We start from the raw sequence: 15,877 nt of genomic DNA, 5'->3' as shown, positions 1-15,877 counted from the left end.
CATCATATCAATAATAATCATATTAAGACATAAAATCATATAAAAATAATAATAAATTTCACAACCTGGCACACAGCTAAGTTATGAGGTTCCTGAAGATGTCTTTCAAGACCTGATGTCCATTGCGATTAACATTGAATTCTGTGTTCTACAGCTCTGAAAGATCTTCAGATTAACTTTGAATATTATCACTTATAATAACTATTAAGCTTATAATAGGTGCAAGTTGATGAGGCTAAATCAGCATATAAAAGGTAAAAAATGGGCTTACCTCTGTCTAGCAGTTGTAGATCATATCTTCATTGTGATTGGTTGATCAAGGACCAATAAGTGACCAGGCATTAATCGTATTACGAAAGCTTAAAATTTGATTGGTTTACACATACACACACACGCACGCACGCACGCACCATCTCTATTCCAATGGATGCAGGATCTGAAGTGGTTGAAACACTGTTCTGCATAATTGAGCTACAGACAGCAGGGGGCGCCAGACTCTTTCTCCACACATACATCTCAAATGACTATTATGACAGTTTTGCGTTCTCTTTTGAGTCTCGTATGTAGGCTACATATATTGTCGTAAGCAGTGCAGTACTGTTTATTTTTTTATTTCTACAAATGTTAATAAACCATTGCGCTCTGCACTTTAACGGAACGTTTGAGTCCTTGGGATGTTCTGGGGCGCCAGAGGGGCTGGACCGACAGTGGAAAACCATCTGAGAAAACAATTTTGTGGGGTGTGTGCGTTTCCCATTGTTTTAACCGCTCATCCGTGGGACAGGAATTCCACAACTGCTCCCGCCCACTGTCATTAGTCGTGTTCGTAGAATATTTAAATTGCTCATTAACAAGGTAATTTGTTTATGTCTGTCTTCTTTTCTCTTTCCTCAGTTCAGTCAGTTATGTGCTCGCGCCACAGGTGGGCTGTGCTCTCTACACCTGTCTACAGGAATGACATGTGATGCCCGTGAAGCATCACTGAAGCGAAGCGGACCGTAGCGCGCGTCCTCTCTGCACAGCGCGAGCTTGACCTTTGGTGGACTTGAGGCTGCTGTGCTGTTAAAACCAGACCAGAAAACTTACAGGTAAGACAAATGGCTCCTAAATGTATTTAGTAGTCTAATCTTTCCATCTAATCGATGATTGCTCACTGAATTTGGTGGATTCTACAAAACCTTGTAGTTTGGCGGCTGTCGGTTTAACGTTCCTCACCGTGTCTCGTCGCTTAATGCTGCCTATTAACTTATTTCTAAGCGTCTCGTGGCAAGAGTAATTAGGACTAAACGGTTGAAAAGAAAAAAAAAACCTAATAACTTAAGCAAACTGTAATGTGTATGGGCGTTTCTTCACCTTTAGACATTTTTATGTCCTAGGGATTTATTTTTCAATAAGATTTAAACTGTTTTTGTTATGCTAATGTTACATTTAAACTGATGTGCAAACTTTTTATCATTTATTTTGCTTCATGAAATGACCTTCATGTAGCATAGGCTACAGATTTAGGCTATTGTGATATAATTTTAAACCATTTCAATTCTTATGATGTAGAAAATATCTGTATATATTTTTACCCTATGACTATCCCACAGTTGTGGCATCATTTCCAACACAATGAATAATTTTACCTCCATATATATATACAAACCTGATTCCGAAAAAGTTGGGACACTGTACAAATTGTGAATAAAAAAGGAATGCAATAATTTACAAATCTCATAAACTTATATTTTATTCACAATAGAATATAGATAACATATCAAATGTTGAAAGTGAGACATTTTGAAATTTCATGCCAAATATTGGCTCATTTGATTTCATGAGAGCTACACATTCCAAAAAAGTTGGGACAGGTAGCAATAAGAGGCTGGAAAAGTTAAATGTACATATAAGGAACAGCTGGAGGACCAATTTGCAACTTATTAGGTCAATTGGCAACATGATTGGGTATAAAAAGAGCCTCTCAGAGTGGCAGTGTCTCTCAGAAGTCAAGATGGCCAGAGGATCACCAATTCCCCCAATGCTGTGGCGAAAAATAGTGGAGCAATATCAGAAAGGAGTTTCTCAGAGAAAAACTGCAAAGAGTTTGAAGTTATCATCATCTACAGTGCATAATATCATCCAAAGATTCAGAGAATCTGGAACAATCTCTGTGCGTAAGGGTCAAGGCCGAAAAACCATACTGGATGCCCGTGATCTTCGGGCCCTTAGACGGCACTGCATCACATACAGGAATGCTACTGTAATGGAAATCACAACATGGGCTCAGGAATACTTCCAGAAAACGTCGTTGTCGGTGAACACAATCCACCGTGCTATTCGCCGTTGCCGGCTAAAACTCTATAGGTCAAAAAAGAAGCCATATCTAAACATGATCCAGAAGTGCAGGCGTTTTCTCTGAACCAAGGCTCATTTAAAATGGACTGTGGCAAAGTGGAAAACTGTTCTGTGGTCAGACGAATCAAAATTTGAAGTTCTTTTTGGAAAACTGGGATGCCATGTCATCCGGACTAAAGAGGACAAGGACAACCCTAGTTGTTATCAGCGCTCAGTTCAGAAGTCTGCATCTCTGATGGTATGGGGTTGCATGAGTGCGTGTGGCATGGGCAGCTTACACATCTGGAAAGGCACCATCAATGCTGAAAGGTATATCCAAGTTCTAGAACAACATATGCTCCCATCCAGACGTCGTCTCTTTCAGGGAAGACCTTGCATTTTCCAACATGACAATGCCAGACCACATACTGCATCAATTACAACATCATGGCTGCATAGAAGAAGGATCCGGGTACTGAAATGTTTTGGCGCATCATAAAGAGGAAGATGCGACAAAGAAGACCTAAGACAGTTGAGCAACTAGAAACCTGTATTAGACAAGAATGGGACAACATTCCTATTCCTAAACTTGAGTAACTTGTCTCCTCAGTCCCCAGATGTTTGCAGACTGTTATAAAAAGAAGAGGGGATGCCACACAGTGGTAAACATGGCCTTGTCCCAACTTTTTTGAGATGTGTTGATACCATGAAATTTAAAATCATCTTATTTTTCCCTTAAAATGATACATTTTCTCAGTTTAAACATTTGATATGTCATCTATGTTGTATTCTGAATATTGAAATTTGAAACTTCCACATCATTGCATTCTGTTTTTATTCACAATTTGTACAGTGTCCCAACTTTTCTGGAATCGGGTTTGTATATTGACAATGGATGCAACAGTATTAGTGAAGAGAAATGTATTTAGGATACATAAAATGCTTTGACACTAGCTTTAGCAACACTAGGGAGTGTTTCCGAAAAAATTTCACCACAGAGAATACAAAACACAATACTACATCATTGGAAATGTGGTGATAAGTGATGTTGTGGTGGAAATAAGAAAAAGTGACAGAAATCTCTCGTTATGCATGTCCATTGTTAAAATGCTTTTAGCTGATAAATTAAATAAGCTTGTGATAATTTGAATTGCGTTTTAAGAGTTTTCCTCTAGAATTGTCTAAAACTCCACAAACATGTTTGAAGAAACGCCCTTATAGCGTATCCCCCCCACCCACTTTTAGATAGACCAAATATGAAAAGCATGTTCATAAGTGATCTATACAATATGATCATTTACATGTTAATTTACACACAATTTACATAGCTTAAAGCAATGATGTACTTCATTATCTCTAGTGAACTGTTACAAAACGGTCTTTCAAAGTTTGACCTTTGTTGCATTATTATGTGTTTGCAGCCTAAACTAAGCTTCAGTGATTACATTACACATATGTGTCCTTGTCTGAGATTCAATCTGCTTCTCCCACATTTCTTTTTCCATTATAGCTGGTCTAATGATTTTTAAATTAACATCAGTTTTGATTATTCCCAAATTATTCATACAGCGTTGACTATCGTGAAAATGGAAACGGTAGGTATGGCAATTGCGTGTGACACTTTTTCAGTCATTTTAGGATTTGTATCCTGGTAACTGCCTAAAGCATCTCTGAATGGGAGTTTTCATCTTGTATGTCACCCCAAGCAAAACTTGCCCTTAGAACTAATTCCAGCTGTCTTAAATCTTATGTGTGATGCAAGGAATTGCACAGTTTGTTGAGCAAGATTACTTCTCTGCCATATTGGTGACACCTGCAGGCAGCTACAGTATTTACCTAATAACAAAAGTAGAACCCTAAATCAAATATAACACTGAAGTCAAATAAATGTAATATGAAAATTGCAAATCGGACAAACCTGGGAAGTATTATTAATATATTCTTTATTGTCAGAGAAAGCATGTTTTGCCAATCAACATGTGCAGTGCTGTTTAATGGAATGTAGCACTTTTGCAACTATTGCAACAAAGTATTTCTGCATTGCTCTGTTCCAAGCCTATGATATTACCAGGGGTCAAGTCTCACATTGGGGACAGGGTGGGATGCAATGTAGTTGGCTCCATGAAACAGTCTAAGCAGGGAGCATTTGTAAATAAGCATTAATACTTATCCATGCATCATGGGTCAAGTAGAAGAAGAAATTAAACATTGTTCTCTTGCTTTAAAGAAACTCTGCTTGCAAGAATGATCTGCCATAGTGGTTTGATTATTTCCATTATTTAGAGGAATGAATTTGTTAAGGTGTTTCTTGGATTGAAGCAGTTTGAAACTGTACAAAGACTTGATCAAGAATCTAACATCTCAGTAGTTTAGTTAACCTAAAAATGAAAATTCTGTCATCATTTACCCTCATGTTGTTCTAAACCCATATGACTGTCTCAGTGGGTTTTTTTGTCCATACAAAACAATGTTCTTTTGGACCCCATTGACTTTCATTATTTGGACAAAAACAGTTGAAACATTCTTTGAAATATCTTCTTTTGTATCATACAGGTTTAGAATGACATGAGGTTGAGTAAATGATTAAAGAAATTTCATTTTTAGGTGAACTATTCCTTTAACATGTATCTTTAAATAGCAAGGGGACAAAAATAGTCATGATATTCAGAAAAAATTTCCCTTTAAAACCTCTGGTGCTCTTCGCTTGTCGGTCAAAAATGACCAATTTTTATTTTAATGAAATGAACGTACTATATTTTAGTTCGATGATGGTTTTTTATTCAATATTTTGTATTTTTTAGGGGAATTTATGGTACTAAATTATATTTATGCTGTAGTTATAATCTATTTATTTAGTCACTTTTGAGCATAGACCTGAAAATAAAATTTCCAACTAAAACTTTCATAAATTTTGAATGCTTTAGAACACAGACTTAATTTTGATCTCTTTTCAAAGACGACACTTGGCAAATTATTGCTAAAGTGAAAAAAGATTTAAAAAGTTATTTAAAAAAGTTACAGAAATTTACGTTTATTGTTATGAAAAATGCACAAAAATATAATTTTAAATTTTATATGAAATATATATTTTCAAAAACACATTTTACTCTAAAACTGCAAATGCAAAGCCATAAATCTAAACAAGTTGTGTTCCAAATCTGATCTTACTATCTCAAAAAATGAGCTTTCAATAAGATTTTGTTTGGCTGCAGTACCAAAAGTTTTCACTAGATGAAATTCATCTCCCATTCATTTCCAATGCAGTCATTTTTGATCGCAAGGAGCACAAGTGTGACTTTTTTTTTTTTTTTTTTCAGAACCATTTAACCTTTTCATGTTCATATTCTTTTTTTTTTTTTTGTGTGTGTGTGTGTGTGTGTGTGTGTTAAAGGAATAGTTCACCCAAAAATGAAAATTTGATGTTTATCTGCTTACCCCCAGGGCATCCAAGATGTAGGTGACTTTGTTTCTTCAGTAGAACACAAATGATGATTTTTAACTCCAACCGTTGCCGTCTGTCAGTTGTATAATGCATGTCAATGGCAACACAATCTATAAGAGTCAAAAAAACACGCACAGACAAATCCAAATTAAACCCTGCGGCTCGTGACAACACATTGATGTCCCAAGACACGAAACGATTGGTTTGTGCGAGAAACCAAACAGTATTTATATAATTTTTTACCTCTAAAAACACTATGTCCAACTGCCCTGCGTATCCGGTTAGTGAGTAGTCATTGAAGTATAAGTGCGAGAGATCACTTCCGTCATCAGAACGCGTTTTCCTTTATTTTGTTTAGTCTGTATTTCTGTCATCTGTACAGTGAATCTAAAACTGATTCATACAGTGAACATACAAAGATGCCATGTCTGCTCAGAGATGCTTTCAGTTAAAAGTGTGATGACCACTTGAATAAGTGCTAGAAGGTATTTGTGTGTGTTTTATGTGTTTCAGTGTGTTAGTCTGTTTTTCAAGTGATCAGTGATGTGATGATGGTTCAGGTGGGCAGTACAGGATGTTTGTGCATGTGTTCTCATATGTGTACATGTTTGCTTTTAAGTGAAAGACACAATTGTTTATGTAGAGAGGCGAAATGCCAAACCACGCTGAAGCAAAAACAAGACAGCAGCTCTGAAGTGAACCTACAGCACACACACAAACTGTTTGTTTATGTGTGAGTTTGAAAAGGCATTGCATGAGACTGAAGGGGGTTGGCATGAGTTTGTCTTTATCATGTGTTCATCACCAGATTAATTATGTACTAGATGTGCGTGGGCGTGTTTATGTGTGTTTGTTGTCTGCTTCCATGGTTACCATGTCCATCACTGCTGCATGTTTTCTATGTCTGATGCTGTGAATAATTCATTCAGCTCTTGAGATGGCAATATGCATGATTAGCTGCTCATTGATATCCGTTAGTAGATTTGCGTTTAAATTTGAATAGGAGATTATGAAATTGTATACTCTCTGTATCCGTATTATAAGTGGCATGCTGGATTGATTAAAATCTGATCTTCCTGTCTCCCTCCTCCTTTCCACGAGCCCTATAAATATAATTAATGAGATTATCAGGCCTCCTCTACACAAGCCAAGTGTTTCCAACTGTATGATGGTTTGGCTAAACGCAGACAGTCAGCAAGTCTGAAATGATTTTCAAAATACAGTAATAATTCTATAATTCTAAATAATTCTTGAACCTTGATCTTGTTTTTTCCCATTTTTTTAAGCAATGTCACTCTTGCAGTCTCACTCTTGTACTAGATATCAGCATGACTTTAATTTGACCTCTGGTAATCACAGCAGTACAACAAATGTCTTGTGATGTCTTGCGAGGTCAAATGTTTTTTCTTTGCTAATGGATTGCCCAGACGCGTCCGCATTTGGCCTCAGTGGTTATCGCAAATTCCAGCTGAGAATTTTTGAGAAAATTACACAGAACATTAAAGTAAAACATTGTTTATATTATATATATGGGTCATTGACAAATAAGGTTTTTAAAAGTGTAAAAAAAACATAATGGAGATATAATTAATTTTGAAGTTTTATTAAGTGTTAACAATGAGATTGGGTTTTTGTTAATCAATTAACACTGCTTATGTCATTTTTTACAAGATGGACAAAATCTGTCACCAAAAAAGTCATTCAGTTTAACCAAAATTTCGGTTTTACCGAATGACACTTTTGGTTATACCGAATGACGATATTTTCAAACAATGCTAACAGGCTGATATCTAACTAGCTAGTTAGAAAAAGGACAATGCGTTTTAGGACATGCGTTTGAGCAAGTGAAAACATGAATTTTTCAAATAGTTAAGAGAGAGTTAGTTACTTTGCTTCACAACCATGTGGTCCTTTGCAGGTGTCTGAATGATGTCACATCCTGTCACATGATATTGACAGCATGACTTGATCCAAAACGGTCCTTTTATATTGGTTACTCCGAATGACATCAATGAAATTAATTTTTTCTCATAACAAAGCAGTGACTTCTACACATAATTTTAATACCATTTTGCACTATGTTGATATATGATGTTATAAAATCATGCCAGAATAAAAAATATATACATTACATTTTAATTTATTTTAATCACAAATGAAATGGCTGTATTGGCCTTTGGACGGTTAAACCGAATGACCCTTTGACACTTCAAAATATTTAAAATACCTTTATATGTAGGAAAATATAATTAAAACCTTTTGGAGTCAATAAAAAAGATAGTTGTACTACCTTACATACTTTGGATGTCATATCTTTGTTTTTTATTATTATTAAGGTCTTTGGACAAAAAATGACCCATCACATCATTGACCCATATACTAAAATGTTATGTTTACTATATACTATATACTATATAATTATGTAATTAGTTATGATCAACAATTTGATCGAAAGAGTTTGCTGATACCACATAGCACTAAGATTTTAACGGAACTATGTAGGCAGTAGGTTTGCATAGAGTCCATTAAAATAGTTCCAAAAGAATTATCAGTCTTTACATTTTGCTTAGAGTATGGCAATTTTCCTTCCCTGCTCAAAATGCTCTTTAATAACTCTTTAATTAACTTCAGGTTTTCATCTTATTGTTGTCTGCCCGCTCTGAACCTGGAGTGTGAGAAAACACTGAGAATGTTTTTTCCTCACGACTATGCGGATACTTGCACTACAAATGTTGAAATGTCCTGGTGCTGTTATAATCTATATGAGCACTCTTTAAGCATTGCTGGTCCAATGTAACTGTGGTAAAAAAAAAAAAAAAGAGCTTTTGAAAGGCTTAGTTGTGTTTGCAGTGTTTCTGTGCTTCATCTGTTTGTAATTTTAAGAGAGAGAAAACAGGGCAAAAAAAGAGACAAATAGTCTTTTGCTGACGAATGATATTTATGCATCTGACAGCTATTTAGTGATCATTTGTTACAAATGTGCCTGAGCGTGTGAGGAAAAAGAGGGAGGACTGAGGAGGGAAAGAGCGAAAGGGAGGGAGGAGAAAAAAATGTTTTGAGGTTGAATCATGTGACTTTGTTTGGCCATTTTAATAGCCTATAGTCATGTTTGCATGTAGTGTCAGCGATCAGAAGATGTTAGACTATTTTTCTTGTCTCTCTGTTTATTCACTTCATACTTACACAAGTTAGACTGTGCATAAGTTAAACAGGCAACCCTTTTTCTCTTCCCTTCCTTAGTAAGGGATGACTCAGCCCTGCTTTTTTTCTGTGTACAAAGGGAAAGAGAAGGATTGCAGATGGTGGAAATAGAAACTTAGAGATCTAATGAAAATAGGAAAAAGTGAGAGAGAGTCTGACAGAGATTGACTTACAAAGTAATGCAAGAAAGTTTGATAACAGTAGAGAGAGAGAGAGAGAGAGAGAGAGTTGTTTGTGAAGTTTTTAAAGTGGTCTTTTGACTAATCATGTGGGTGGGGCTTTGGGTGTGGGAGATTGTCGTCAAAGTTTTCCCTTCATGGACTTCTAGAGCAACAGAGAATGAATACATTTGTTTTATTTAGAGAGTGAGTGAGAGAGAGAAAGGAGAGCTCTCCTAGTTTGCAAGCATAGAGGATGGACCGTGAGCATGTATGAATATGGATGTGCCTGTGCTTCAGTATATGACAGGGTAGAAGATTTTGGAGTGTGTCACATGCCGAGCCGAGAGGAGTACCCGCATGTGATAGGATGCACACACAGACTTGTCAACAACACCCTGAAGATTATTAGTTCATAACCACCAGGAGTGAGGGATTCCCTTAAAGAGAAAGACACAGAGAGAGAGAGAGAGAGAGAGAGAGAGAGAGAGAGGGGGAGAAGGATGAAGTACCGCCGTAGGGTAAGACTTCTTGTTTTAATTACATCTGTCTATGTAGGTGTGTCGTGTATGTCTGTATTCCTGTGTTCAAACAGTGATGTTTTAGTTTGTAAAGGTGAAACCAATGTCCCACTTGTTGATTCCGTTGTATATAAATGGCTGATTACAAACATGTTTTTTTCTGATTGTTTGAGTGAGTACAGAGGTTTTGTCGTTGATTTGCCACTCTTTTATGCATAGCATGTCATGCATAGCTCTGGTGACACACATCTTTCCTACGAGGCCAGTCTGCCTATCTTATTGTCCAAGCCAGAGATCACTCATATGGGCTGCAGAGCACAAAACGGCCCTTATATGGAAGAGCTGGAGACATATAAACTCAAAAGCCCAGAGAAACGGCTCAGTGCCAGATTATACAGCAAAGCTGTAGTACATCTCCCTCAGGGAGTACAGTACCCACATTCCCAGCTGTAGGAATGGTGTCCACAGGCTGCTGGTTTTGAAATACCATATAGAGCACTCAAACTCAAAGTGCCCCTATTCTGACCTTTTTTAAGGTTCTTAATATTGTTTTGGGAGTCTCCTACAACAGGTTTACATGAATGCAGGGTCAGAAAACACTTTTGTTTTCTCACACATTTAATTTCACCTGAGTATTCGATGTTTTTTAAACGATTCGTTAGAAGCAGTTCAAAGAATTGTAAACTAAAGTCGTGCTCCATCCTTGATCATTACTCCAAGTAATAAGACAGACAAGCTGCATTAATCGACAAATTTTTAGACAATTCCTTTACCCAAATCTGAATAGCAGAACTACAGAAACATGAGTTAGCTGGATAGCAGGAGACAGACTAGGGTGTACGTTACACAACATAACATACAAAACTACGAATATTGAACGATCGCTAGAAAATATAAACATCAATTATTAATCATACTTACAGGTTGAGATTCAGAGGAGCAAGCTGGCCCAAATAAACTGGGCATTGATCCATATTTTAAGACCAAGTGTTTTGTTAATCCTGTGTTAAACTTCCTGAGGTTTGAGAAGCAGTCGTCAGTAAAATGACGGAAACAAAACAAAAGATTGTACAGGTGCTGGTCATATAATTAGAATATCATGAAAAAGTTGATTTATTTCACTAATTCCATTCAAAAAGTGAAACATGTATATTATATTCATTCATTACACACAGACTGATATATTTCAAATGTTTATTTCTTTTAATTTTGATGATTATAACTGACAACTAAGGAAAATCCCAAATTCAGTATCTCAGAAAATTAGAATATTACTTAAGACCAATACAAAGAAAGGATTTTTAGAAATCTTGGCCAACTGAAAAGTATGAACATGACAGTATGAGCATGTACATCACTCAATACTTAGTTAGGGCTCCTGAATTACTGCAGCAATGCGGCGTGGCATGGAGTCGATCAGTCTGTGGCACTGCTCAGGTGTTATGAGAGCCCAGGTTGCTCTGATAGTGGCCTTCAGCTCTTCTGCATTGTTGGGTCTGGCATATCACATCTTCCTCTTCACAATACCCCATAGATTTTCTATGGGGTTACGGTCAGGTGAGTTTGCTGGCCAATTAAGAACAGGGATACCATGGTCCTTAAAACAGGTACGGGTAGCTTTGGCACTGTGTGCAGGTGCCAAGTCCTGTTGGAAAATTAATTCTGCATCTCCAAAAAGTTGGTCAGCAGCAGGAAGCAAACCCATGAAACCCATGTCTTGCATACGTCTGTGTGTAGTGGTTCTTGAAGCACTGACTCCAACTGCTTCCACTCTTTGTGAATCTCCCCCACATTTTTGAATGGGTTTTGTTTCACAATCCTCTCCAGGGTGCGGTTATCCCTGTTGCTTGTACACTTTTTTTCTACCACATCTTTTCCTTCCCTTCGCCTCTCTATTAATGTGCTTGGACACAGAGCTCTGTGAACAGCCAGCCTCTTTTGCAATGACCTTTTGTGTCTTGCCATCCTTATGCAAGGTGTCAATGGTCGTCTTTTGAACAACTGTCAAGTCAGCAGTCTTCCCCATATTGTGTAGCCTACAGAACTAGACTGAGAGACCATTTAAAGGCCTTTGCAGGTGTTTTGAGTTAATTAGCTGATTAGAGTGTGGCACCAGGTGTCTTCAATATTGAACCTTTTCACAATATTCTAATTTTCTGAGATACTGAATTTGGGATTTTCCTTAGTTGTCAGTTATAATCATCAAAATTAAAAGAAATAAACGTTTGAAATATATCAGTCTGTGTGTAATGAATGAATATAATGAAAGTTTCAAACTTCAAGTTTTCACTTGGAATTAGTGAAATAAATCAACTTTTTGATGATATTCTAATTATATGACCAGCACCTGTACTGCTGTGGTATTGTTGAAAAAATGAATTTTCCCTGGCGTCTGCATGTGCAATAAGTGGGCAGGCAATATGCTAATGTTTCATTGTGACATCACAACGAAACGGCTTGGGATTCGTTTTACAAATGACTTGTTTAATCGACTCAGAGTCGACTCTTACTTTTGAGAGAAAATAACTTTATATACGATGCACTTTCAGATTCTAAACTTTGCAGGATGTTTTCATTCACTTAGAGCTATGTTACACACTACATGAAAGATAATTTTCAAAAATCCATAATAAGGGCACTTTAATCAGAATTCTTTGTTGGATAGACAGTGTGTGACACAAACATACAGTACAGGAACTCGGGATTTGAGTCACACAAGCAACTTGAGATCTCTTTTGCATCTGATGTTTCCTCCATTTTGAGCAACTGTTGAAAATAAAACTACCTCCAAAAAAGTTGATTAAACTTTTTAAAATTAAAATTGCTCTGTACTTTCATCAAACATAATAAATTCTAAACTGAAAATAATTGTTTTTATTTTTTTTATTTTTTTTTACTTGTAGTAGGTCAGTAAGCTTGCATTTTAAGTTAAGTTGAGCATTAACTTTACAAGAAAGTGATGTAGAACTTTCTTAGTTTGCCTAAATTGTCTATCAGTTTGCTGAGCAAATGGAAATGGTTACAGCATAAAGAGTTACTTTCTAGACCAATACAAGTTGTTAAACTTATTGAAATGGAAGAAACTTCACTGAAAAGAATAACTTAAACATAACTTTTACAACAAAATATAATCAAAAACACTACATAGAGCTAAAACATCTGTTATGAATATCAATTATTTATGTCATTATAAGTCCTCATGTTTTTACCAAAACCACACGTTTTCAAGTGCATCATCAGCAAGCAAACTAAGATTTGCGATAACTGCGATTTTTTTTTATTTTTTTTTATTTTTATTATTATTATTATTTTTTTAATATTTTACATTTGTTCATAATAAGTGGCCTAAAAGTTGACTTTAATTTTTTATGATGTCAAACTTTAAAATAGCATTTGTCTGAGAAAATGGAAGTTGCATTTTTTTCACACTGATGTAGTAAGTGATGTATGTAGTCATGAATTTAGTGACCCTCCCCTTGACGAAACCACAAGTATTCACAGGAGGCACGTTTTAGATGCATGTAAACACCAGGTGTAAACAGTAATGTGTCTCAGCTGACCACTTCTGATTCAATCACCCGGGACGGTTGTTAATACCAGGTGTAAACAGGCCCAGATCCAAAAGGAGGAGCTTATCCCACTCTTGCAGACCTCCCTCTCCCTTCTTTCTGCAACTAAGCTGGAGCCAGGCTTGGGTGTAAACAGGGCCTGAAATAAATAGAATGGCAAAAAAGATCAGAAATCTGGTGGACCTCATAACAGCATGAACACAGAACCAACCGCAATGTACACGTTGTTTGTGGTCAATAGTGTTTATCTGCGCTCAGCTGTGTGTTGCCATCTTCAGTTGGTTCTTTATTATTGTTTGATTAAAAAGTTGCTTTCTCTAATAATCACTTCCACCCATCAGCTCTGCATCTTTGAGCAGACCTGCACAATACATTCCTCCAGCTGAATAGTTTGTGGTATCTGCCTACTTGAAGTCTCTGTTGTGACATCCATGCTGTTTTTTAGAGAGGTCCTATAGCTACTTTAAGAAATTCTTCATGCAGGCAAAATCTGAGCGCTTTTACCCTTGAGCTGCTTGAGCAATTCTCACATTTTTTGTCTTAGCAACAGTTTGCATTGAGCCCCTATTTTGCTGTAGCCTTAAACTCCAGCTGATTGGAATCTTTATTTTTTATCTATTGCAACATTTCTTTCTTGTCAAACATACGTATCAGTATTTTGTCCATGTTTATCGATGGTATTCAGTTGACTAGTTAAGGGTGCCTTTTTCTTTTATCATTCGACCATAAAATTATTGCAAGTTACCAGGCTGCTAAAAGTACTTTGTGAGTACTTTGAGTCTTTCAAAAGGGGTTTTATTTGAGAAAGTAAACTAATGTGTACAGAGAAGTGAATTGCACCGCCTCGCAAGAAGTGCGTGATTTTTTTCCCCCAAACAGTTCAGCGGAAATCCCTGCCCTGCAACCAGTTTCATTGGCTGAGGTTACTATGACGGGTAGGTTTAGGGATCAGGATTGGGTGTAGGTAATCGTTACTGTGATTGACATGGCCAATGAAATGTTTAGAATCGGCTCCAGGGCGGGATTTCTGCTGAACTGGTTTGGGGGGAAAAAATCATGCGCAAGAAGTGCTATATATTTTGCTCCAATATATTTCAGACAAGAAAATAAATTCACATGTCATATTTAAAGGATTTGATCAGTGTATTTTAGAATGTAAATTTAAAGGTGCCCAAGAACGTTCTTTCACAAGATGTAATATAAGTCTAAGGTGTCTCCTGAATGTGTCTGTGAAGTTTCAGCTCAAAATACCCCCATAGATTTTTTTAAATTAATTTTTTTAACTGCCTATTTTGGGGCATCATTAACAATGCACTGATTTACACTCGGCGCCGCCCCCTTAAATCGCGTGCTCCCTGCCACACCAGCTGTCGACTATATTACAGCGCATTTACAAAGTTCACACAGCTAATATAACCCTCAAATGGATCTTTACAAGATGTTCGTCATGCATGCTGCATGCATGCTTCGAATTATGTGAGTAAAGTATTTATTTGGATGTTAAAGTTTTATTCTGAGTGAATTTGAGGCTGTCCTCAGTGGCTAACGGCTATTGCTACACTGTTGGAGAGATTTATAAAGAATGAAGTTGTGTTTATGCATTATACAGAAGACTGCAAGTGTTTAAAAAATGAAAATAGCGACGGCTCTCTTGTCTCCGTGAATACAGTAAGAAACGATGGTAACTTTAACCACATTTAACAGTACATTAGCAACATGCTAATGAAACATTTAGAAAGACAATTTACAAATATCAGTAAAAATATCATGCTATCATGGATCATGTCAGTTATTATTGCTCCATCTGCCATTTTTCACTGTTGTTCTTGCTTACCTAGTCTGATGATTCAGCTGTGTGCAGCTCCAGACGTTAACTGGCTACGTAACAGTCGGTGTTATGTTGAGATTCGCCTGTTCTTCGGAGGTCGTTTAAACAAATGAGATTTATATAAGAAGGAGGAAACAATGGGGTTTGAGACTCACTGTATGTCTTTTCCATGTACTGAACTCTTGTTATTTAACTATGCCAAGGTAAATTCAATTTTTGAATCAAGGGCACCTTTAAATGGTGGATACAAAATATAGTTTTGATCCCTAGTAGGTAGGGGTGTGACGAGATCTCGAGACTAATATGTGACGAGATTTCTCGTCGAGGCGAAAAGTAGTCTCGTGATGTTGCCATGACAGAGTGGTTAGGATGATTAGGAAAGAATATGGCACCGCTTCGTTTACATTACGCCTCCACTGTCGTTTTGCTTTGTATTTAAATGAAAAACATTTAATCCAGCTTGATAACGGTCGCCGCCGCTCCATATTTACAGAGTTACGCGCGATCGCTGAAAGTGAAAGTAAACGCGAGCGCGCATTCAAACGCGATTTCAAAACCCCGCATTTTGAAAACGGTTCCCTGATGAATGCAAATATCTCTCAATATGAAAGCTATTTTAGGCTGGGCAGTGTAGTTGTAACCATCTCTTAGCTCTGTATCAAAGAAAAATTTGGTCTTATTTGCACTTTGAATATTGAGAGAGTGTTTATGGTTGCACTTATTGTAAAGTGTTACCATAAAAAAAATGAATAACAGTTTTATCTTATTAAGCACAAACATTAGTTACTGCACTGTGAACTATCATGAACTAACAATGAATGACTTTTTTTATTAACTAACAT

General features: G+C 36.7%; 1 protein-coding gene across 4 annotated transcripts in view; it reads left to right on the top strand.

Moving 5' to 3' along the window:
* The first annotated feature begins 581 nt into the window (after positions 1–581).
* myo1ca (myosin Ic, paralog a) overlaps positions 582–15,877 on the top strand; it is a 35,189-nt gene continuing 19,893 nt past the window's right edge. Inside the window, exons 1-2 of one of the 4 annotated variants that reach the window (XM_048186906.1) lie at positions 582–740; positions 895–1,088. Coding sequence is in view for 1 of the 4 variants with exons in the window: in XM_048186903.1 (XP_048042860.1) it covers positions 9,621–9,638 (18 nt within the window). In the remaining 3 variants the exon portion in view is untranslated. Of the gene's footprint in view, positions 741–774; positions 1,089–9,255; positions 9,639–15,877 lie in introns of those variants that run through there. The other 3 variants (XM_048186904.1, XR_007184480.1, XM_048186903.1) reach the window with 3 other exon arrangements.

The sequence above is a fragment of the Megalobrama amblycephala genome, linkage group LG4 (assembly GCF_018812025.1).
Source record: "Megalobrama amblycephala isolate DHTTF-2021 linkage group LG4, ASM1881202v1, whole genome shotgun sequence".
NCBI lineage: Eukaryota > Metazoa > Chordata > Actinopteri > Cypriniformes > Xenocyprididae > Megalobrama > Megalobrama amblycephala.
Note: the sequence above shows the minus strand (reverse complement) of the source record. Positions and strands in the feature narration are given on the sequence as shown.